Genomic DNA, 26,641 nt, shown 5'->3' on the forward strand with positions numbered 1-26,641 from the left:
TTGTCACGGCTAATGCCTCCTTCAACCCCATTAGCATAAATCGTTGAATACAGATCGCCGGTCTATGGGCTAGCGTTAAAAGTGTCTTTATGTAACGTTTAATTAAACGTAACATAAATCACAAGGAGCGGGGAGCCAGCGGGTCGGCCGCCCTGGAACAAATTAATAAGATTAATCGGTTGACAGTCCGGAAACACTTTTCGCGACGTGCCCGCGGCGGGTTACCAAAAAAAGCGCGTGAGCACGTCGTCGGGACGCCGGGCGTCGTTTAGCTTTTCTGCAAAGAAAATTAATTTTTACCTCGTACAGTCGCCTCTCGAAAACATGTTTTTAATGGGTATCCACCTAGTCCCTTACAATTTACGTAATTGGTCATCGACCCGTCGCCAATTTTTTTTTTCGAAATTTTTTATTCCCTATACAGCGCCATCTTTTTTCCTTTGTCTTACGTGGAATATATTGGTGTCTCGTGATCCGACGTTCTAGCACGAACTGGACATACTTATTCCGTCAAAAGCGTCACGACGTCTCGTATTACGTCAATGCATAAGAAACGAGGGATGCTCCGGGGATTTGCGCTTCAATTATTCAAAGGGACGTCGAAGGTAATACCTGTGTGACGTCACTTCAAGATCGATTCAATGAAACATGTAGTACTTGTCGGGAATGACGTTCACGAGAATTATGGTCGTTCATTGCACGTGAATGATACACGAGACCGGAACTTGATACTATGGTCACGGATTACAGTTCGAATCGGTACTGATAATTATACATATATAAATTATAAAATACAGTAAAGATTATGTAATGTACCGGGCTCGAGGACAAAGTAAAATAATTAATTAAATCTATACCCATGATATTTTCGAGGAAAGAACGTTTAGAAAAAAAAAAATTATTTGGGGAAAAAAGAGGGGTAGTCCTTTTTAACACTCGGGGATATTATTGTAGATGCAATTTTAACATGCCGCGTGTCATACGTGAAAATCGTATTTTCGAAGAACAATGACGCTTGGATTACAATGCTGGGGATATAGATTGTTCGGGAGTGTATCGGATTCACCGGTATCGGCATTGTCACGCGAAGCTAAAAGGCACCGACATACTGCAAAAGTATACGAGGGTTTGGGTTTTGCAGTGTAATATCGAGTGAGAAGAAAGCGTGAGAGGAGAGGGAATTTGAAAAAAAAATAGAAAAAGAATAAAGCGACATTTCTGGTTCAATACGCTTTTTTCATAGTATATCCAGTAATATTCCAACGCATACCCTGTGTACCTGTATAAATATAAGTTATGGTCCGGTTTCTTTTATTCTTTCCTTTGTCTATAGGACTTTTTTTTACTGTTTGCACCCTCTTTTAATCCTGCATCGTCCGTGCTACGTTTATACCATGTATTTTTCTGCCTATTCCGCACTTGCATACGACGTACCTAACTGTCACTTACGAAGCCAGCTATTGTCCGTTTTCTTTAGTTGCGCTTTTTTTGTCGCAGGTTTTAATACTTTTTGTGACGTGATTTTTCGATTCATGGTCACAAGGCGACTCCGGCTGCCGTTAGAGATAACGTTCTCGATTTCTGGTTCCCTTCGGGTCGCCACCCTGCTCAGAAGCTACGCTCTCGGGTTGATTCGTATAGTTATGCCAATGCTCTCGTAAGATTTCGTTATGGTTTAGTTGAGGTCGAGGTGCTCGAATCTGCCGTGGGGAGATAGTCTCGACGTACCGAGTTGCCCGGCAGAGGAGAGTACCCGACGGAGACGTCTCAATGGACCGGCAGAAGCCCGGGTGAGATACCGGCGCCCCGCTAGAGATGGGCAAAGGGCTGTAGAGCGGGCGGAGATAGTTTTGATACGGTTCCAGGCAGAGGAGGAACCCCCTGACCCGAGTTGAGGACGTGGTGCCCAGATGTCGCTCGATGACCTGGGGAAGCGGCCGTGGAGGATCTCCAAAAGTTACGTACCGATTCGCTAAGGAACGCTCTCGATTTGGTTTAAAGGGACGAATCGAGGGAGATGGAAGAGTTATCGGCTATAAGAATCTCGACCAATCAGATGATCAGAATGATTAGTTCTCGAATTTGGATATAGTCAAAGCAGTCTGTCTCGGGGCACCGACCGAGGTGTCACGAGCTGCCTCGCGTGCCCGTGCTATTTGTTGATAGTTTTTCTAGTCATGTTTCGATGCGGTATAGCAAGTTCTCGCTCGTGTAGTTCTCGCGTTGCTCTCGCTATATCCAGAAAATCCTATCGGTTTCCGCGTGTGTTCGTAAGTGCAGTGTTGTGCTATAGTGCAGTGTCCACCTGAGTGCCCCCGGGATGCAGTTCTCGGCCTTCACGGATCAGCTGCACCAGCTCTGGTGAGTACTCCCAATTTATTAATTGATGAAGGGATTTCGATTTGATAGCTCCGATTCGTTCTGCTACGTTCTCGATCAATTGCTCCCTGTTTCCGGCACTATTTGCCTGACGCTTAACCCGACCCTCTCTAGCTCAACATAGCAGCCTGAGCGGCCGTGCATTTCCGTAATCGTCCGCTCCCGTTCGTGCATCCAGTTGCGTTTGCTGATTTTACGCGACCCCAAAGATCAGCACCTACGGTTGCGTTTCTCGATCTTACCCCAAAAATCGACAGAATCCGTTAAGTTATCACAATATCTGATATGGTCCGTCAGAGCTCTCGTTTCGGTGGAGTTGGGCCTGTTCCACCCCAACTCCCAGTTCATACAGGCTCGTCAGTTCCCAGTGAAAAAATAATTGACTGGCGCCCGCCTGGCTCGCGGATGCATGAGCGAAGAGTGGACGGTCGAAGGTAACGTAGGTTGGTTCTCAAAGACAGTTCGCTCTCGGATTTTTCGTTATGGGTGTCGAGTCAAGAAAAAAAAATACATTACAATTTTTATCCCTTTACTTTCTATCGGCAGACCTTGAATAGTGTACCCGAGTAAACTGTAGTAACGAAAACGTGAAATTGTCAAAAAACAGACAACGAAATACATGAAATGAAAGTTTCAAAAAATTTATTAAAACTTCGTTTGACAAGGTCTGTCGTCATTAGGACGATTCATGAGTCACGTGATATAACGAGAATTTGATGAAACGTTTAAAGCAACGTAATGGTCGTTGCGACCGACGCCGCAAAAAGCAGACAGAGGCAGGTTGACATTTTAGAATTATTAAAATATTCACGTCCTCGTAAAAATTTAGACGTAACGTAACGTGTCAGTCATCCGTGAAAGAATAACCATCAAATAAAGAGATACCGGTTCAATTCGCGAATCGACGCTTTTCACGCAGATATTTTCGAAGACTAAAGAGTACAATGTGCCTATTCCACCTGACAACCTATTTACCCAACTTAACACGGATAACCTGACCTGACCCAGCCCTGTACTATATTACGTCACAGCCTCACATTTACCACGTATAACACATTTCGCAGTAGAGTCCAACAGCGCGAACCCTGTCGTCGCATGGGTTATAATGGGGTATAACGAGAAATTTATTACGGCGATACCACCCGGTAGCAAAGGGGTGGAAAACTTAAATGACGTAAACCTAATAAATTAACGCTGCAAATTATAATGCCGATTATTATTTATGGGTAATAAAAGTTAAACGTATCTCCTATTAATATCGTCAAACATGACCTCCTGACCCGGAAGTGCAAGCTTCGTCCAAAAGCACACGGCAATGCGCCGCACTACAGTTTAACCATCAGCACACGCTCGGAAGTAAAATATATTGGTAAATTTATGGCCACTAAACGAAAACCCCTTGGCGTCTATAAACTATAGAAAATCGTTAATTGTCCGCGCAAGCCCCGACGTTAATTTAGTTTGATGCATGAACCAATTTATCGGGTGGAACGATGTGGATTTTTATGGTGGCTATTCGGTACGCCGCGATACCTACCTACCTACCTACCTACCTACCTACCTACGTACCTACGTAGCTACCCAGCTACCTCTCGCGTTACATTCGTTCGCCAGGGGGTGGCTTGTCGATGTGTTAATGGCGGCGTATCTATTTCGTGAGTACCCAGATACAAAGGGAAATGATCGTGCAAATACAAATACGTACAGTCGTGAAACAGTGACTGCCAAAACAGTTGGGCTGCCAACTAGACATTGTAGACACATCGAAAAAGCTTTAATTTACCATCCACACTCGCAAGGGAACAATTTTTTGGTTTGCTCAGTGCTACCAACCCGACGTTACGACGATCCGATAATACAACAGAGATTTTATCGGTCATATTGGATCAAGGACCGAATTAAAAATAAAGTATACAAATTTTCCAAAGTTTAGTAAAGAAAAAAAAAATGTTAATAATTTTACAATTTTTTTTCTATAAGTGCGCGTGAAACGGATTTACAGCAGAATAGTAATATATCGCGTGGCAAAAATTCAATGATACGATCTTTCCCAGATTATGGTAATCGGGGCATGCACCAAGGGGTAACATGGGGCTGTTACTCAAGAATCATGTAGATCCCTGGCGTACATTTTCAACCCTCGCAGTGACTTCCCGTTGCGCTCATGCATCGGCGAAATACTTAATGCGTAAATAATTGTACCTATTATGGATTCATAGTCGTGGAGTCAGTGTATGTTTTCCACTTTATCGGTCGGCGTTACGCGATGCTATCGAATCCGATATAATACGCTTAAATGTGAAAATAATGGCCGCCCCATTCCAGCCGTAGTCCAAACCGACGTATTGAAATAAATATGTATTGGTATCGCACACGTACCAACCCCCTTTCCCAAACACCCAAACCCAGTTTACACGGTCTATACCGATGTAGCCTGTTTTCTTATTCACCCCCCTACAACCCCTCCGCATCCCTTACAGTTATTGATATAACGTGCACAACCCTCCTCCTGGCAATGTAATCGCCTGTACTCGTAATGGACTACTATTTACAAGTCTGCTTCTGTGCAGCTGATTACTGCTGCTACTGAACAAGTATGCAAAAAAAAGTACGCTGCTACGCAAATTAAGCTCGACAGTCATTGGCGTACTAAAAAAAAATTCTATAACCGTACACACTGATTGCTATCTAAAATTAGTACGTACGTGACCGGCGGAGAGTATGCATTTCCTTTGTACGCGCACGATAAGTGCAGCGGGACAGACCGTTTTGAAAATACTTTTCACGGAAATACGATAACCAGATACGATTAGGTGTTCGTCGCGTTGAAAGCTCCTACGAATGCACGATGAAAAAAAAAAGTCCATACTGATTCTCTGTCCGAAAGATTTTCTGGGAAAGATTCAGCGGTGGAATGGTTTGCGGAAAATAACCTCGCATGTAATTCTGTATGCATTTATGGAATTGTTCCTGGTACGTGACTTCTTACCGGTATCACTTTTTTTCTTTGAGATCCCGTTATGCGCATGCGCGATTTTACGGAATGCACAGTGCCACGATTTGGTTGTGCCGTTTTAACTCGCCAGGACACGAGGACCGTTTGGCATGCGGTTGGCTGGACGAAAAGTGTGCGTGCGTGCATGTGTACCAACTATGCGGCGAACCTGACCCCGGAAACGGAAACGGAGGATGAAACTATACGTAAGCGCCATGTGTCGTGTGTTTCTGGGTGCATTTGTGTACAGTATGTGAGGATACGAGGGACGTTCGCGTATCGTTTATTGTAGGAACTGTAGTTGTTTCACTGGTATTACGTCAGTTGGTACGACTGTCTGACAGTCTAGGGACTTTTTCCACTGCGTCACGGGATATGCATGCTGAGAGCAGTAGGTTGGTAGACATTTCTGAAAAGGGGTTAGAATTTTGTATTTATTTCTTTATTATGAACTTTATGAGAATTGCGGTTGAAATTTTTTGTTGAGCTTTCGTTTAAATACGCTTTTAATTTTTTGTGCTTTTTTAAATTTCTACTGGGTCAATACTTATCGATGATGCGTGGTGGTGTTGTCGTCTTTGCTATTTCGATTTAAAAGCTCCTGATGGTGAAATTATTTGTTTTTTAGTGCCATCTTGTAAAAGCTCGTTTCGTGCAATAAATCTTTGAAAGCTTGGACCTTGTGATCCGGAGATATAGACGTTCTTTTTCAAAATTTTCTTTTTTTCTTTTTATGCTTTCTTTTGCTGGTACATAATTAGCACTGCTTTGGTAGACAAGTTGCTAACGCAGCTCACAGAGCTTTTTTTTTCTATGCTTTTTCTAGAACCTTTTCAATTTTCTATGTTGGCATTGCGCTTTAATTTTCTAGAGTAATCCGTATTAAATTAACAGTGTATTCTTTTATGAAAATTCAGAAACCCTGAATTCTAGAGGAACATTCTGTACGGCTCCTGCTCGGTGAATTATTTTGAGATAGGTTTTTTAATGTGCAAATTATATTAGAGGAAGGAGTATTGCACTGTTTGCAAATCCAATCTGCGCACGTTCAGCCTGTACAAGTGGCGGACCCCTCAATTTCCCAAGGTTAGATTTCTATTTCCTAGAAAGCTTTTTTCTCGTCGCAGCATCCATCGGACACATAGCTCTTCTCGCACGTGCACTTTATCGTGCAGTATCTCAAAAGGTGCTTCCCAGTACCAAGAGATTATATATATATATCAGAATAAATAGAGCGTGCATATTTACCGTGCATCAGAATACACAGCTAGCTACGAGAAAAATAACAGTTTAATAAAACGAAAAGACAAAAAATCATCAAACCGTGTTATTGATTAAGGGAATAAAATATTATTTCATTCCGAACGACTGGACTCCCAACGATAATATCCAAAATTTAGTAACATTAACGTATCTTGAGAACCCGCCATAAAAAAATTATACGTATATATATATATACCTACTCATTACCCAATTTCAATTACGCTTAAAAAATTATATTAATCGCGTGTGTACAACGAACCTCTAATTTCCGGTCCCAATAATTATTCAAAAGGTCATCGTCCCAATAAAAGCGACGTAACGCAAAAGATTGAAAGTAACTAATTAGAAAAGCACAAATTTATATAGATTAAAATTTGGCTGTGTTAAATAAAAATTTATTAAATAAATAAAATAAATCATATCCCACAGGCGTACGAAGGCAAAGCTCCCCCGATCGACCGACAGATATTCAAATTGATAATCACGGTGCGTGCAAGGGTTGCGATATGAAAAATAAATAAATAAAGCCCTCATAACGATTTATCGTGAACTCGTACGTAGCCAAGTTTGATTGAGACTCAGTTATGTATACATTTTATCCCATACCGAAGATACTACGTTATACCTATAGGTGTCCGCAGGTGGTGGAAAATACGATACTAATAAAAGTAATGGAAGCGATACCATCATCGTGGGTTCACTTTGCCTCTTGGCAAACCCCAGCCTTCCCTGATGCTCGGCATATGAAACTAACCCAGATAACATGACACGATATCTCGCCAAGCAACGAGGGGCGTGTCCTCGAAAGAGCTAGAGCTTGCGGATAGTAAGAGAGGAAGGGAGATCAAAGATCGCGAAAGTGTTGAAAAGGGGTTGGAAAAAATAATGTAAAAAAAAAGATTTCGAGATATCGATCTCAAAATACATATATGCGACGTGACCCTAATATTCCTTAAACCCCAATCTCTATATTACAAATACTCAATACCGAATATCCAAATATAACGTGATATTTCTCAGTGCACAATAATACCTGGATAATGAAAATTACATTAATTATAATTTCCTAGTCACCTGCTGTCAACATAATTTTCTATAGTTCCAGTCAGCTTTTCATAAATAGACACGTTACAGGATATCGATACTCAATCAAAAATACCAATTTTCAATATAATCCCCACACTGATCTAGTATAATTTAGAATAATTGATGAACCTGAACCCAAAATATTGTAACCCAAAAATTGGGTACTCTAATATTATCTGTTATTTTTTTTGGAAATTTTCATTGTGACGTGTCTTAGACTTTTATGGACACTTCGTAACGAGCTGCAATCGTTCCATACCCAAGGCACTGTTTATATATCTACCATACGCATATATACATATATTCATGCATATATCAAGCATTGTGCATAGCTGCCCTCACCTCAGTTATCTTAATTACATCTGTAATGCATACCGCAAAGCCGACTCTGGGGGTAGTTGTGCATGGTATCCCTTGCAGTATGTAACTACATTTGAACCAACCCTATGGATAGGTACAACCAGTCACGCATTATACAACCTAACAACCTATCTTACCTTTAAGCAGCTGGAGCACTGTTCTAATACGAGCACAAAGTCCTAACCGCGTTACATATACGGTTGTTGTATTTGCCTTACGTGCCAATATTATTCGCAGTTTGCTTCGATAACCTCAATTCGGTATGGCTATTATGGCGTGTGTATATATTAAAAGCTATATATTATCATCTTTGTCTTATGCTTGACTATCGACCTAAATACGTTGCCATTAGGTAGAAACAACATTATACTGGATTGGTGGTTGTAGATGATATTTGAGTTACGTAAATGTATAGGGTAGGTAAGAGAGGTTATGGGTATTAAATATAAGACGGTTTAAAGTATTGGGTAATATTTTAACATTTTGAAAATGCATTCAAAATCAAAATTATTATGGTTAGGCGATATTGATCGGATTATAGGTTTATGTCTTATTGTATTTTTTGGATGATTTTATGACGAAAAGAGTAGGGTATATTTATGGTCGAGACGATAAGAGATAGTTTTGTTCTGCGTTTGATAATTCACCTAATTTTTTTTGACAAGGGACTCATTGGGATTAATGAGTGGTTTATACTTTTGTATAGAATTATTGAGACTCGTTTAGATTTTTTTTTTGTAAAACTGGCTGATCAATCTTTGCAATCTTCTTTGGGACTCGTCCCTTTTTGCCCTTTCTGTTGCGCACTGGTCTTGCAATTTTATATGGTGAAAGAGGATTTTATGCTCTGTTAAATTTAGGGGTTGATACCGATAGTCCTGGTACTCACTGATATCTGTATATATGTATATGACAAGCAAATCCCAACAGTACTTTGGCAGTAATCGATCATACGGGAATGTACGCCATATTCCCATGGAGGATTGTGAATTTACCTGAAACAGAAAAAAAATCTAATGTCAACTCGAGATTTGGATGGAGCAGCCATTATCAACGGGTGACAAACTAGAAGGGATCGTTGGAAAAAAAAATTGTATGCACAAATTACTTTGTTTGATACCATTATTATTTAATCTTCGATAATCATATAGGGTGGACAGTATAAAAGGGATGATTAGGGTTATTTTGACATACGATAATAAGGGGTCACCGGGAATAATACACAATTCATAATTGGCCCTAATTTTCCTTGGGCAGTGTGTCCAGTGTGCTAATTACAATAGGAAGTATGGCGTGTCTCTTGTAAAAAATCAACTTACCCTCCTCCCTTATCGGTATCGTGCGAGTGCCACCCTATATTTAACGAATGATTAATTATTTATAGAACGCCCCACTAACGCAATGGATATGTACGTCCCGATGGAAGATAACGTTGCGTCCTCTGTAATTTCTTTGTTTCCAAATGTATCCGCCGACCCCTACAATTCCAACTGTCCCCAACTGTGAACGAAGTTTCGTCATCTACTAGATTGACGTCACGAGTATCTTTCTTAGTCGCTCAGTCAGAATAAGAAAATAAATATATTCATCTCGACATGAACACTCATTATACCCAGACAGTGTTTCATTTGGGTCACCATAAAAGAATTGGGCAATTTCGACCGCATGCTTTTGCACGGCTACACCTCGCACCCCGGACCCAACCGGTATTTCCGAATGGAATCAAAAAACCAGCTTGATGCTCCCTCGCGGGAAAAATCGAATGAAACCATAAAAATCCAAAATATTAACCCAACAATCAAAATTGACCACAGACCCTCCATACGCCCTTGAACGCTATTAAAACTTTGATAAGCTCTTAATTTATACAGCGAATCTCTAATTCGAAGTTCACACGCCGATCCACCCCTTGTAATTTCAATCCGATCCGTAAGAGCGCTTAGCTTTTAAGTTGGAGGCAGCAGAAGGGGAACAAAATGAAACCCATTGGCGTAGACGCTTCCTTTCAGGCTCAGGAACAATGTGCAGGTGAAGTTGGGATGAAGTTTGGCCTCGACCCGAAGGGAATTCGAGGGTGGATCGGAGGGAATGGAGTAAGGGTATGTAGACTAAGAAAAGGATGAGCGAGAGTTTGTAGCGAGAGCAGGGAGGCGGTGGAGGTGATAGACGAACAGGGACGCGAAAGGCGTCCAGGAGAGAAGCCAGGTTAGGGTTTGGGTTCTTGCACGAGTGTCGCGGAGTTTAAGGCACGGCGTTAAATAGCTGGTAAGTTTGCCATGGCAAAACAATGTGGCTCAGCGAGTGTGAAGCTGGCAGCCGCTTCCTAGGAAGTTAGGTAAACCTTTATAACAAGTCGTGTGTGTAACGCGAGCAATACGCGACTACGAGCATGACGCACACTTTGGCAATCCGAGGATCCGACGCCTGCGGCCAGTTTGCGTGCCGAATACAGTTTCTGCCATTCTGACGTTTCTACTGTGTTGATCGACGTAGGAAGTACATACAGAGTTATATGTACCGGGTTCGAAGTAAAACTTTAATCGCAGAAACACTCTTATACAGATACGTACCCTTAAATAGGTATCCCGTAACCTATAGAAATTGGCCCCACTCAAAGATACGAGTAATGTTTGAATTATAAAGTATTGAAAAAATTCTTTAGATTTACGCAGCGTTATTTTATACCGGTTTTAAAGATTGGGATATGCACCGATAAAGAAGGGTGTGTTGACGTTACTGGAGAGCTAAGAGAAAATAAAAGAGAGATGCCAAACGGAAGTTATGTGGAGAACCAAGAGTAAGGCCTGGGGCATTTCTGGCGAGCATCGAAATTATGATCCCGTGGTTTGCGTCAGCCCGTGATTGCATAACAATGAGGAGATTTCGGGAATTGCTTTTACGTGTCTGGAATTGCCGGGGCCACAATGGGTCCCGCGAAGCCCAGTCGGTCCTGGGTTACCTGCTGCACAACCGGGCATTATGCGTCATTGGGTAATCTGGCGAACGATTCAATTGAAGCCGGCTGGCATGTCGAGTATGTGGACATAATGGAGCATCCGTCTCCACATGATACACGCGTGCATCAGGGAAGCCCTCGAGCTGCAAATATCCACCCCTTCGCTCCTCGTTGCCATCGACCAACCCCTCGATATCTGCACGAAACCGGGCGTGAGTGATTTCTGGGTGCATATTGTGTCCAGGGACTCGCGTGCAGTGATTATGGATGGAGAAGTAGGTGGTAGATAGGGTCAGATGAGGGGTAGAGAATTTCTTGAAATTTAATGAATTTGATCTAACTATAAAATTTTATTAAGTATCTTTGTTATATTTATACGAAACGTTATTTAGGGAGTAAATCAAATTTTTTCAAAATTTTTTTTTCATCATTGATCTTAACCACGACGTAAGGGAAACTCGGGCTCGAATCGCAGCGCTACGAGAGGAAGAGAACCCACTTTGGAATATATTACGACTAGCAAGTTCGGTATAGATTATCAATACGAGCCTAAATCAACAAGCTTTATCTGATATACGGTATGAGATATTGTGTTGTGTTTAGTGCGCGCCGTTTGCTTGGGGAATTACTATATAAACGGAGGTGGACAATCAAATAAGTGCATATAGCTACGAGTGGGTATCAAACGTTATTTATCCGGTAATACATGCCGAGCACCAATTTTGACTAGATGCAGGATCAACGCATCGTAACCCAACCGGTCTCGATTATGCCAGTCCGATCTTAAGTGATGGTCTTGGTCCTATAAGCTCGATCGCATAGACCGGTCGCGCCTGGATCGTGACTACCGATCGAAGGGAATTATTTTAGCGGCGAGGGACGGAAATTCGCATCGGCGGTGATCGGAGGCTTGATCGTGACAGACCGATCGGGGGGAGTTAAAAGACAAAAATCGAATACCCTAGCACCCATACGTTGTGCCACCTCATCGTGGAACCGGTAAGAGATCGTGCTTCTGTGGGGCACGCTTCCGTAAATTCTTGCGAAGAAAAATATCGCATTAATGAATACTGTATAGATGGAGCCACTGTCCCTAGAGCTTGTAAAGGATTATAGGGGTATAAAGGTGCAGACTCCTTTAACCCCCTGGAGTGCTGTTTCCTTGGTATATGAAACGTCCCTATCGTGGGTTAGGACCTTTAATGGGCAACACGCTGACGTAAACTTGATTGTCGGCACGCACGTGAAACGAACCTGAACATCAGGGACGTTAACGTTAGTCCTAGTCGATTTATTATATACTTATATCGTACATCTATACCTTTATCGAACGTTAGAATTTTAGAAGAAAAAATGTTATTCGAAGTATCTTATGTATTCTCGGGGAAAAAAAAATTTAGAGAGAATCCCCTGATAATATTCGAAATGAGAATAGACAAGAAAAAATATTTGGCATGCACAAAAAATGTCTCGTTTCTCCGATGTTATAGCTATATAAAATCTCATAGATAAAAAGCATAAAAAGGAAAAAGAAATCTAACATTATTCATGGAATATAAACTAAATTCACATCCAATCTAGAAACAGGACCAATCCAAATGGCGAATGTTCATCTAGCAATTTCGCAGAGCGATCTCTCCAAAGGACGTTAACAGCCTCCTAAAGAATGTTTTCTTTCATTCCAGCGTATAGGATATCACGAACATTAATTCCCGAGATATTCCCTAGGTTTCTCCATATCTGCAATATTATGTCCAATAAATATGCAATCCCAAGCAGGAAGCCAGTATAGAAGTCATAGTTAATAAAAGATATTTCGTATAATCCAGAGGAGCTCGACCCAGCATCCACCAGTGGGTCCAGCAGTATCCTCTCAATTCATGAATCCAGGAATACTCATTAACAGTGCTACGGTTCTCTGATATCGAGTCTGTGAATTTACCTGGACCCCATCATCCCAGTTGGAGTTTACATATGCGCCACTATAGCCATTACCATAATAACAGTTGGTGCGCATACCTCACAAAGGTAATGAGTCAGAATTTCACCAAAGGATAAATTGCGTCTCCTAATTTAACAAACAGGAGTACCAAGTGAAAAGAAATATAAGAGACACAGAATAGCATAATAGGAAGTACAGTAGTTAAAAGGGGCAGGGATCAGAAATCACTTAGATTTCGATCAGACGTCATTACGGCGACCCAGTCGGGGCCAAAGAGTCACGGGGTAACTTGACTCACCCTTACGTAGTAAGTAAAGCAAGCAAGTGAGTAAGTACGGAGAAATCGTATCCAATGGGGGACCGTCGGATATTATCATTGTTACTCACTGTCCAGAGACCTGTGTAAATACGATAAAAATAATTTCCGGGTTGTCCATTTCCATTGGGTTTATTTCTCCTGCAACCTCAGAGTCCCGCTGGACTTGGAGCAAGTTCAGTGGGATATGAGAATCAATGATAAAAAATATTTTGAGTGAAACAAAAATATTTTAATCCTTCCATTTAACGGGGGGTTCAGTTAGGTCGCGTCTTCCAGGTACTTTGTGCCTGTGGAGGATCCCCCAGGTGCGTGTCGTTTGTAAACAGATCAGCTTTCGTTCCCTTTTGATGCGGGACGAGACACGGAAAGTCCCGACGAAAGAATTCAATATATGCTATGCTAGGGGTGTATGGGGACGAATGAGGAAATTACATTTCCATTGTGTTTCGGACGTTCGCATTCGAATCACACGCGGCGCCAAAGTCGTTCGGTGACCCCTACGAGACCCCTGCCCATCATCTACTTCTATACACATATGTTCGGGGGGTGACTACTCCGACCAACCTACGACCTGACCAGTTAGAATATGGTCGTGTAGTATGTAGAGAAATTCTGGCTTCTGGGGTGGCTTCGATATATTCCTCTTTACACACCATATATATAGAGAGACTATACCGGTCAAGGGATGCTATGCCAGGATGCTATGCACAGTGGCCGCCATAAGTCACTCGTCTTTCGATATTAGCGAGCTAAGGCCGGCGACCACTCCGTAGACCAACCCTCCATATTCCCAAAGTCCCATAGTCCGGTTTCCTATATTGATATCGTTCAATATATATACACCCGGGGTATTAGTCGGTGTCGGTCCAGACCCTGGAGGACCATTTATACGACATTTACTATAGGGTGAGACCGAGAGAGATAGGGGGTGCGGACGCACGCCGTGATACAGGGGGCGGAGAGAAATTCTGTGTGATGGGGATACCGATGGGAATGGGGTGAGAAAGTGGACCCTGAGAAAAAAAAACGTCTATCGTTTGATTTTTACCGATTATGGGAACATGCTTATCGACAACTGTTATATATTTTTTTAAATTTTATTTTACTGCATGCTTTTCCTTTATTTATCGTCGCCTCTACCCCGAAGACATTCATGGAGTAAGGGTTAATGTAGTTTCCAGTATTTCAGCCCCTTATATTATTAAATCAATACAGAAATACAAAGGGCTTCGTGGAAGTTTATGTGGTATAATATAAAAAAAAAATGTTATGAGTTTCTAGAATTCACGTAAAAAGGTACTACGCGAAGATTTACGGGCGGATGATTGTCATTGACCATTAACGTTAAGTGAATCGTTTCTCTAAAAGGTCGCTACCCTTAAAAAGATTTGGCACGAGAACTATTACAACTAATATCGTTCACTGTACTGCTTAACGATAAACAATATAGATTCCTTCGAACTAGGACAAAGGTTGATCGATTATAATCACTCGAGTAACGTGACGCCCAGGAAAAGTAAAATTTATCGGCTACCCGTTTGTTTAAAAAATCGACTTTTTTTCTTCGAAATTAATTTTTTTTTTGAAAATTGGTACAATTTCTTGTGATAATGAGCTTGGGAAATTAGAGGTAGTTTCCCTTTCTATTTCAATTCCACGACGTCATTAATTTCCCTTCAAATTGCCTATGAGTAATACTTGCTTCATATGCGTCGGTGTCACAAATTAAAGATCGTACGGGGTGGGGATAATGTGGAAGAGAGAAAGAGTAAATGAGCGGGTGAATGCGAAAGAGAGAGAGAGAGAGAGAGAGAGAGAGAGAGAGAGAGAGAGAGAGAGAAAGAGTACAGAGAAAATGTAGGAATCATAGCACAGGGAGGGGTGGCGAGAGAGTCAGGCTTTTCCGAGTCTCTCGAGAGTATTTCAACCCCCTAATGTGGTGGCAGCCCTTGAAAGTGCAAGAGGGCGCCACCGGCACATTGCAATATCCATTATACATATAGTGGAGTTTCACGCTCTTAAAAACCCCCACACTATAAAATAGCCACCCCTTTATGTAGCCTTTTACTTTGCACCCTGTTTTACCTCGACCTGTTATAAAAACCATGAGTGCTGCATATATTAATTCACCCTACCCACATATATTTGAATTACGAGTTGATCATTTATATAAAATGGATTTAAAAAAAAAATCAAATTTACAATTTTTAACATAATTTTTTGTTATTAGTAAATTCAACACTGTTCAATTATGATTTTCCCAAAAAAAGCAGAAACTATTAATAAGCATTTCGTTAGTTCAATAATAAAGGATACGTCTGGTACTAGGTATCATTTGCTTCATTACTGAACTAACGAAATGCTTATTACCAGTTTCCTTTTTGTTCAGGACAATCATAATTAGCCAGTATTGAATTTACTAATAAGGAAAGTTACTGCCGTCAGCACTTAGACATTAGGGAGGAAATAATTAGTATCAAATTTTAATGAAATATTCGAATCCCTTAAAATACCCTAAAGTCGAGACAGCGGTACGTATACAATGTAATTGAAATTAATGGGTGCTCCCAATTGATAATATCAAGACTGATAATGCTTAGTATCGTTACAATTGGTTTCTCAGCTGGAGCCGCATTTGGAAGTTCTAACTTACCGACATTTCCCAAACATTACAGTTTGCTTCATCAGGGCTTGGGGAAGGCAGACCGATACACCGATTCGATTGGCCAACCAAAATTAATGTAACACCTGACCGGCCGGCCGTGTTACACACGAATGGTACAAGATCCTATATAAGGAACAACCTTCAATGAACAATGGCTACGAAGCCTCAAAATCCATATAGGTTATACTATTGTTTCATTGTCGTTACCATGAGACAAGAGTGTCTAGCAAATCGCATTACGAGCTTGAATTAGTATTCGAGAGTCTAAATTAACAATTAGACACTACCCGATAATCAATTACAATGAAAACAAGGTAGAAGCTACATGGCAAACTTGAAAATGGATATTATGTACTGCAAAGTCATCAAATCGTTAATATTGAAAAAAAATTATCCTTTCATCGGAAAACAGTTTCGTAACAGCTGGTTCGCCGTAGCCGAACCAGCCCGATGACAGTCGCCGTAAACTTCGGTCACAAATTAAAGATATAAGGAACAACCTTCAATGAACAATGGCTACGAAAGCCTCAAAACCCATATAGGTTATATTATTGTTTCATTGTCGTTACCATGAGACACTCTTGTCTTGTAAATCGGATTATGAGTTTGAATTAGTATTCGAAAGTCTAAATTAACAATTAGACACTACCCGATAATCAATTACAATGAAAACAAGGTAGAAACTACATGGCAAACTTGAAAATAGATATTATGTACTGCAAAGTCATCAAATCGTTAATATTGAAAAAAAAATTATCCTTTCATCGGAAAACAGTTTGCCGTAGTCGAACCAGCCCGATGACATTCGCCGTAAGCTTCGGTCACAAGGGGCAGTTTTGCAGACGTAATTTATCGTCAGAATATATAATTCCATAGAATATCGAGCAAAAGTGGGACAATATTGTCGAATGAGAAGAGACGTTAAATTTGCCGTTCGGAATATTGTGGATAGGCGCGAAAATCTCGAGGGTTGACGAGGGAGCTTTTCTGTATTGGGAGTGACGGAGGGGGGTCGTATTTCGTGGGGAAACTAGGCTTGGCACGTAATTGCACGCATTGTTTGATACCCGGCAGACGGCTCGAATCAGTGACTTCGCGCCAAACGCCGCCATTCTTCAGTCAATGAACGGGATCCCATTGTGACGAAACGAGCGGCGATGATTTACCCTGCCGACTCCTCGACACTCCCGTCACGCCCGACGCGCACTCTACGGCACTTCCGCAAACTACGATCGCCAATGCCAATGAGTCACCGGTAGTAATGACGCGTGCCTCATTATCGGAAATAGGAAAAGACAATTTTTTGTTTATCCATTCGTGGTTATTGCTTTCGCTACACTGGACCCGCAGAATCCATGGAGGCGTCACGAGCGTACCTTGAAAATCCGAATTACGAATCATCCATTTTGAATCTTGAGGATGGGTCGGATATATTAAATTTCAAGATATCCTTAACCCCTGTGTCATGAGGATTGAAATTGTTTTTCGATTTCCTCATGCGCTCTTGATCTTCCACCTGAGAAACATCCCTTAACCAGAGGGTTGATTTACATCCATCTGGTATCTCAATACGGATGGGAAACTTGTCTCGAAGACTGTTCAATCTTCTTATCGTCGCGAACGAAGCGCACGCGGCTACGAATATCACCGAAAAGTGTACTGCGACAGACAAAAGTGAACTTGTCATACTGGGTGGTGATGGGGGCGGAGACGGCGGAGGGGAGAGGACGAAGGCCGCTCTGATGTCCCTCAGGGTTCGTAAAGCGAACGAGTCGAGTGTTATCGTTTGGTCCATCTGTATTCACGGCGTTCTTGGCTTATCCAGCAGCAGCCACTCTCATGCTCGCACTCACCCTCTTCAGATTGTCATCCCCCTGGCCCTCTTTCACCCTCGTCACTCTTGCTCCCTCCAACCCTGTGCCTCTCACTTTCTCATCGTCTTGGTATACGTCTTTCTTTGTCTGACTTGCTTCCTCGCTCGCTCGTACTGTCACTCCATCACATCAGCATCTTACCTACCGCTCTATCGCCTCGTACCATCTCAACGGGCACTTCACTCTCGTCTTTCCCTCTCTTTATCTCTATCTTCCTCTTTTAAAGATAGGCCCCTCCTCCAGTGCCGGTCTGAGCCATTCTTCTCGCGCTATGCGCATGCTGAGTGAGTTCTCTCGCTATGGCTTAATTCACATTTCCATGGGAAATAATAACGGCAGTCTCTACGCTGTGGATACTGATGGTCGACGGTGGCTCCGCTTTGTGATGACGGTAATTTCTCAAATTAAACGCACTACGTGAGTCGTCTTCGATATTGGTTGAAAATCAGGGTTTGACCTTGCTCGTTTTTAAAAATGAGCTGTTTCCTTAAGGGTGGTTGAATTAGGGAAAGAAAATTTCCATCTGAAAAATCGAGTTTCGTTCAAGCCAGTTAGAAATGTGTAAAACTGGCTTAAGCCTGACCAGGTCCAAGCAACACCGATTTCTTTGTTCGATCCCAAGATTGTGTGGAGGCCACACGGTTACCCGGCCCAGTCCACGGGCAGGACCTCCCATACTGGAGACCAATCCGGTCTGACCGGTATGGGATCCCATACTACCAGTGTCCAATAAACATACAGTCGATCTTTCTCAAGCATTCCCAAGTCCTTTCTCGAGCTTAGAGAACCTAGCACTTATAACGTTACAGCGAATAGGAATCAAAATGGCTATTGACTGATCAACAGAATGAGTACACAACATGAGCCCCAGGTCCAGCGCGAGGTAACAAAGAAAAGAACAAAGGAAATCGGATTAAAAAGCCGTAGTGGTTATGCAAACCGAACAAAAATCAACACAAACAAAACCAGAATAAATTCTCGCGATGCGCGCCAGAGCGTTACTCTTTGTAAAAAAAAAAATATATATATAATCGGTTGCACCCTGGATTTGAACTCGCGATGAAAATTGGCTCGCACATTCAGCGATTCGGAAAAAAGTCTGTAACCCTATTAATAGAAAATGAAACGTTGATTTCAATAGAGCGAGCATTCGCTAGCGAAGTGTACCGTTTGCCAGTACCTTGGCAGCGATTTGTTCGACCTATAATTCCATCCCCCCGAGGCCAGGCTCTCTGAACCCCCACGCAACCCCTATGTAGAGATATACCGCTAAAAGAACCAATGCTCCGCACAGACTGTACCCGTTCTATATCCTGGACTGTGCAATCCCTCTTTTACATGCATTGGTACCATGTATCTCCTCGATATTCTACCCTTTATTTCTTTCTCCCTTACTGTACTCAACATTCAACCCCTTGTGTATCCTGATATCTTCCTGGTACACGTAGCAACTACCTAGTATCTACTTATGTGCTGCAGAATGTTCGTGCAGGCTGGTTCTATCAATGAATAAAATACATGGATCTCCAATAACCTTGTTTATTCAGCTCGTATAAGGGTAGTGGCCTTTACGTTATTTCAAGTAGTTAAGGGAGCAAGGACCGCGTAACTGCTCGTCTTTGTTGCTATGAAATATCGAGAACAATCAATTGAAGACGGCACCACGTTAACCGACTTAGATTCCCGTCCAGCAGGCTCATTAGTCGATTAATTATTCAGACGCGTGGTAGTACGAATTGGACTGTTATAGAGGATTGGTCTGTGGCTTTTATATTTTGAATAAGTCAAAGGTTTCGATCAAACGAAAATATGTGGTTGGGATGGATTTGAGTTGGATAGGTTCAATTTTTTTTTCAAATTTAATATTCCGTAAGAACTTTATTCTACGGTTGACTGACGTAATTATAGGAAATTATTAAATAGGAATAACGAAAATACGACGTACGGATTTTATTTGGAAACTAGATTTTTCGCCAAAATATTTAATGGATACATTATTTGACGGTATAGCGTGCTGGAGATAATTTCTCTGAATAGCTCGTATACTTTACAGTTGGCGGAGTCTTCTGATAACATCATTAGATAAATGAGTCATACCCAAAGAGATGAAAGCAAGTCACCCTTTCGTCACCCTTTCAGTCTCATAATGCCGCTGGTGCGTTAACCCTCCCGATTTCAGGAACATGATAACCGGAAACGGTCTTTCTGAAGTTGGCCAGCAGTTTGCTTTGTGGACTTAGTTAGCCAGGGGCCTGTCGACCGGGCTATTCTTCACACATGTAGATTAGGATTTACGGACCCGCCGAAAGGAGGTACCACGACTACTCCTGTGAGGTTAGTTCTATATGTGACCGTCGGGGTGGATTCACACTGGGTTAAGGAGAAAATCAACCCCTCGATCAGATCCGCGATTGAACGATAAGAGCCATCGACTATATCCTGAAGAAGCATTTAACGAGAATCAGCCGACTTTAAGACGCATTTGCATGAATTATATTCTAACATAAAATCAAGAAGATAAAACCAGGAGATACAACCACTCTTATTTTATCACAGCTTTATACTTAACCTGTAAAATGTACCGTCGGTAAGGTAGATCGTGTATAAGTATCATTACACGTACCTGCCGTCTTCCGGAATGGAGGCAAAAAGATCCCACCGGTAGAAATTAGAGGTTTAAGGTCGTGTCCGGATGAAGAAGCTAAGCCTTGGCGATACTGGGTTAAAACGAGGGTTGATAATTTCAGGACGTAAGAACGCAATTACGAATCAGACAGCGAAGCGCGCGGCATGGAAGCAATTGGAGCGTCTCTAGTGAAAGGGGGTTGGCAAGGGGAGACGAAGAAGGCTCGGCCAATTTTCGGGCTCCTAACCCAAAAGCGCGTTCTATCCATTTCAAGGTGTATAACCCGTCCGCAAGCGTCGGCGTTTAAGAGTGGGAGGATTTAATTAAGGCGTTAATTGGAAAATGGCGAGGCGTAATCGCGACGGAGGGTTTCGAGTAGAGGGTAGGTTAAGGATGGTCCCGGGTTCGGCTATTTCCACCCGGTGAAAACTGCGACGATAACAACTCCGTAGAACCCATTCCCGTGACAGACATAGGACACACCTGCCCATCCGATGCCCCCCCTGAACATTGCTACCAAAATCGGCAAAAGAGATACCAGAAGTACCAACCCTAAAACACCCCTAAAAGCAATGCCCACAACTCTTCTGGCCGAGCCCACAAACTCGACGCAACTTCAGAACCGGTTACTATTTCACGCGTCTCATTCCCGTAGTCGGGCTTTCGGGGTTCGGTGAATAAACCAGCCAACTTCAAAGCATCGATACCAATATCTCAAACTCCTGGTCGGGGATCGAAATTTAACAAGGGTGATATTTCATTCGAAGAACTTTGAGGATCTTCCATTTTCCAAACCCTTTAAGATTCGACTTAAAGGGTCTGCCAAGTCTAACCCAACCTTAAAATCCCTACTTACCCTTACTTCCACCGAATGATACAGATACCGTCGGGATTTCTCAACAAAAAAAGAGGGAGCCACGATACACTGGATACGTCTCGCACTGCTTTGGCATATATCCACCCGATTCCCGATAGCTCGTGATTGATAAACACGTGTCGAACACACGGAGTGATTGATGCGACCAATCGACGTCAATATGCCGAGCTATCTCTTTAGTCGCTATCAACCCAAACCCCTCTCTGTCCGTCTCTCTCGCGAAAATCTCTCGTCAATTCTCTCTTTCGATTTCGCTCTCGCCGATCATCCCTTATTCACTTTCACGAAAACCCATATATACAAGTTACGTAGAGTTAGGTAGTTGATATTTAGAATTCGTTTACGGTGCCAAGATGCTCGTGTAATTTTCAAGGGACGAACTCGCCTTAAATAATTTACCAAATTTTACTTCCTTTAATTGCGGATATTAAATTAACCTACATCAAGTTCGAGATAAGTGATAAGTTTCTATACTTCAGGTGGAAATTGGTAACTTCCAGCCTCTCAAGCCACACTGATTAGGTATGCAATCTAAATGGATACTATTAGTATTAACCACTACTACTCCTGTTTCGAATGTGACTACTACCAGCATCGGACTTACCCCTAGCCGCAATTAGTGTGTTACGGATTTTAAACTCCGTGCTGCACCTAATTGCCAATTATAATCCCTATTAATTACAACCGTTTCAAAATGGCGGCACACGCCATTTAGTTGTAATTTCGCGAAGGCGCGGATGTATTAGGATTATCGTCAGGTCATTTAAGCGATAAACCTACGTTTTTTTTCGTAATTGTCGGCTGCGCGGTTTCTCGAGAAACCAGCTGCCTTATCATTTCGATAACCATCCTCTTATCCGATAGACGATTATTTATTTTCACCGACACGTAAGATTTTCCTGCAGTCACCGCCCGAAGGATCTCGTACAATTTTTTTTCCCCTTTTTCCCCTACTTCTCTCATTGTCTCTTTTTTTTCCTCCTTTGTTTCCTAAACAAGTCCAATTAAAACTTGTTGAACAACGTAATCACCATGGGACTTCTTAGTCGATCTAATTTGCAAGAAAAGTCAAAGCACGTTCAAGAAGATGTTCATGAAGGAAACCTGTGCTCGATAATAAAACCGACAAGGACATTAGCAATTTCTCTACGGAAGTTTTGAAGTCCTGAAAAAAAAGAGAGAGAGAAGAACCTGTCAATAAAAGTTGAAAAGAAAATTCAACCAGGATACTCGAAGCTCGATCAATTGATCTAAATCTGGCATAGCTATCTACGTATGTTGCCACGTACACAGTACAGGGTATGAACGAACGTCTCTTGTTCAGAATTTCAAATTTATTGAAACCCCCAAGAATTTCAATGAAATCTCCGGAACGGCTGTAGTGCGCGAATCAATCTCATTTTTGCAGGTTTCGCGCTGAGACGCTCCGTCGCAAACATAATGCGAAAAGTGTATAGTACCTATTTGAAAAACCCAATCGCCGCTTTTATTATTTTCTTTTCACCGCGCGAAAACGCAGATGTTGCGTATAGATAGAGAGGCATATTACTAGAAAAAAATATATATATACCCAGTCCTTGAAAAAAAAAAAAAAAAAAAAAATCCGAGTGAAAAGCAGAGTACGATCGAAAAGTGTGGTAGGTAGCACCAGAAGGAAAAGGCGTTGAACGCGAGTAAAGAAGAGGCTTTTCTGCTCTGTTAAATATAGATTTTCGTACTCGCGCTCCTACTTACTCGTCACTCGCGAATGTCTCTTTCTCTCTCTCTCTCTCTCTCTCTCTCTCGCGCACACTCTCTACATGCTACAATCTGCATTGCACCGATTTAAATCCGTCCAGGGAATCCTGAGTGAATCACACGAGTAAATCGCGAGTGAATCTCAACAAGGTACAGCAGTAGTCCGTAGACGAAAACCTGTTCGAGATAAATCTGAAAATAAAATTGTATAAATTTTATGTGAATTTTTTATATATATATATATATATATATATATATATATATATATATTGTATATATACACGGAAGAATATGTATATACGACGCGGCGTCGAATTATAGCCAAATAAAATTGGACACTATCAAGTCAAATATCAAACGGAACAATCGGCAATAGCCAGACAAATATTTAATTACACTGGGCGACAAACACAGATTCGCATGACGATACGGTACGCCTATATGCATTTTCGTATTTTCTCTATCGCTCCCACCCACGATATTTGCCTCTGATTCTCTCTTTCTCTTTCGCACGACACGTGTGTGCGCCTCCTGCGAATAGCACACATTCATTTTGGCATTGATTCATGCATCGCCGATTCCGCCTCGGATAATCGCATTTCGAATATGCATTCGACGCTAATATGTTTGATTGTGCTCAGTTCGCCGTAGTGATGATAATTATAATTTAGGATATTATCGAGGACACATAGATCCGACATTAGGCTCTCGAAATTTTCGTATCTGGCTCGGGAGACGTGGATAAAAGAAAAATTTCCTTTCGTTTGACTAGCGAGTTTTAAGTTGTGGTGATTGGAATTTGAAAATCGTAAAAAAAAAGGGTCCCAATAGTTGAGACACAGTCAGTAGTAGAAACGTGCTCTAGTAAATTTGGATCCGTTCGTTTCTTCATAAATGCTCAGTCACGCCACATGCTAATGGGTTAAGAAGAAAATGAGTGTAAAATTACTGGAAGAGGCCATCTTGAATTCACGGTGGACTCGGGTAATGGGGAAGGAAGATACATATTTATGGATTATTCAGTTGATGCACGTGTTTTACGTAGGACGTAGAAAAATATAAAAAAGTGAACTGAGCGTTTCGAAGAAATATGGATTTTTTTTAGTCCATTTCAAAAACAAGAAATACCGTAGAACTAGATTTTTCTTTGGCATCGTATGACGTTCGTTGATAGCGACTTGATGAACTTCGAAATCCGTCTAACAATAACCTACGGGATCGATACAGGATTAATTGATAGGTCACTAGACGAGACTCATCTATAGGTATTCAAATTAATGATTTAATAATACCGTTGATGTAATTATTTATGTGAATGCACTTTGATGGAGTGCTTGTCAAGCGGGTTTGAATAATCTATGATTGAAATGAGCACGGTACCAGCCGGTTGCATAAATTGTCGCGAAATCAACAATATATTCATCGAACTAGCTTGTGCCGTTCCTATTCGGAAAATGTCAATATCTGCAAGCAAATTTTGAATCTCCTTACGCGTACCAAATAATACTATACGGTACAAGCGTAGAAGACGATAAACACTGAATTAGACCAGTTTCCCTGAATATGAAAAATTTTCGATAAATTAGGAAAAATGAAACAAAGGATTTCGTAGAGCTAATAGCTTCGTAAGTAACCACGAAAAATTCTTGTGCGAGTAGCAGAAAATATTTTTTTATAATTAGCGAAGAAAAATTGGAAAAAAAAATCTAACTTGGGACTAAACGCATCTACCGGGGGTCGATACCGGCTGAACTTGCTCGCAAGTTAGAGGCAAGTCCGGAGCTTAGCAGGTTCCGTAGGTGCGATCGAAGGGAAAAGTCTCTTCTTAATTAACGGAATTAATGGTGCGACAAAATTCAAGTCCCTCCCATCCAATCCACCCTTCCCCTGCAGACCCACCCTCTCACCCCCAGCGACCAAGGAACTTTGTCTGAAAATCCCTCTGCGCGGAAAGGGCGACAATTTAGAGTTCGCACCGGGTCCGCTTGCTAGATGGTCCGTGGTCCCTTTTCCACATTCCTTCACGTGTGTATACGTATATCCTATACGTACGCTGAATCTATGTATGCACGAGTGAACTGTGTCTTATGACGTAGCCTAAAAAGATGTACCCAACTGAAGAAAAAAAAAAAAAATGATAAGTGGCGCTACAGAAATACTTATTGACAACAAGACGCCAATGGAGGAGACTCGTTAAGCATCTGGGAAACTAGAGCAGGGGCAACCTGGATTTGTAAAAAGATTGCACGGATCAGCGGCCTGGAAAGAACAAACGGTGTTCAGTGGACCGTGTTCCATTCGCATTCCCTTGTTCCCCGATTTCAACCCTCGGCCAGGCTATCCAGTACCAAGTTCCAGTTCTTGGTCCCGGCCCAGTTCCACCCTCTTGGCATACACTGATTTCTCAGGGTTCTCCCTTTCCTTGCCATTTGGTGGTCGACGAGTGAATCTCTTTTTCTGTATCGAACGTATAGCTGGGCTCGCGTGTCGAAAGGCCCTTTCTTAAGATTTATTCCTTCTTCTTCTTCTTCTACCACTTTTATCTTGGTGTTCGTAATATAGCTCCGCGTATACATAATATAGATACCGGCTCTCCTTCTCTGCAGAGAGGAAGTAGATGTCTACTTTTCGAACAGGCAGTCACGCTACCTGGAAATTCTTATAGTCGAATAATTTAGCGTTAAAGAGAATATCCAAAGGTGCAAAGATTTTATATCCGGTATTTTATGTATACGAAGTGGATGTAGCACGGTACGTGATCGGAAAACGTGAGAGAGGAAATGGAACCGTCCGGTACTTCCGGAAGGGTGAATCGAAGTGGATTCAAAAGGGTTTTCAAACAGTGTTCGATCGTAATCTTGTTGCTATAGAAAAATTTTGAAAAAGATTCCGTATCAGTTTCACTTCCATATTGGATCAAGGTCTGTATCGAATTTCTATGTATCCCTACGTAAAAAAAAGGAAGAAACAAAAAAAAAAGAAAAATTATTTTCTTTTCTCAAAATGAAAAATTATCTGTCACATTATTTTTCCATCTTACATGAGTCCTCGTGCTCGACTTCTGCCGTTGTCCTGTTTCCAAATGTAAAAAGATTATTTCCTCGTAGTGACCAAACGTCACACGGATGTGCACAGGACATACGGAACAAGGTTAGTAAAGGAACACTTATGGTCGCCAGGGAAATCATCGTTTTATCCGCAACCGGCAAAGCTTCCATCTTCTTCCCAGATGGGAGCTTAAATGTTCCTGAAAAGTTTCACGAAACTTGGACACGTCCCCGAGCCAGCTACCTCAGGAGAATATGGCCGAGAAGCGGTAGCGTCAGGACTCGTAGATGTCAAATTGAAAATTTGATATGACTCCTATTTATTTTTTATATCGATCATTTTGCTTCGATTGATTTTTAGGTTTAACGAGGATCAAGATTATTCCGTTGGCTGAAATTCATTTTCAATTCATACAGATTTTCCCGTCCGAGCCCCAATTACCGGCGACGCGTAGTCCTCGAATTCGTGAGAATATCGAATCTACGTTAGAGGTGCTACCTTTGGATGAATAGCC

The 26,641-nt window shown here is 41.8% G+C and overlaps 1 protein-coding gene across 6 annotated transcripts in view; it reads right to left on the bottom strand.

Moving 5' to 3' along the window:
- Positions 1-26,641, bottom strand: part of LOC107265546 (semaphorin-2A) — a 233,169-nt gene that overhangs the window by 49,039 nt on the left and 157,489 nt on the right. The window contains exon 2 of one of the 6 annotated variants that reach the window (XM_025082799.1): positions 8,973-9,078. The exons of the other annotated variants lie outside the window; for them this stretch is intronic. Coding sequence (XP_024938567.1) covers positions 8,973-9,060 — 88 coding nt within the window. The 5' untranslated portion in view covers positions 9,061-9,078. The remainder of the gene's footprint in view (positions 1-8,972; positions 9,079-26,641) is intronic. 6 annotated transcript variants of the gene reach the window in all.

The sequence above is a fragment of the Cephus cinctus genome, unplaced genomic scaffold (assembly GCF_000341935.2).
Source record: "Cephus cinctus unplaced genomic scaffold, Ccin1 Ccin1_scaffold0228, whole genome shotgun sequence".
NCBI classification, from domain to species: domain Eukaryota; kingdom Metazoa; phylum Arthropoda; class Insecta; order Hymenoptera; family Cephidae; genus Cephus; species Cephus cinctus.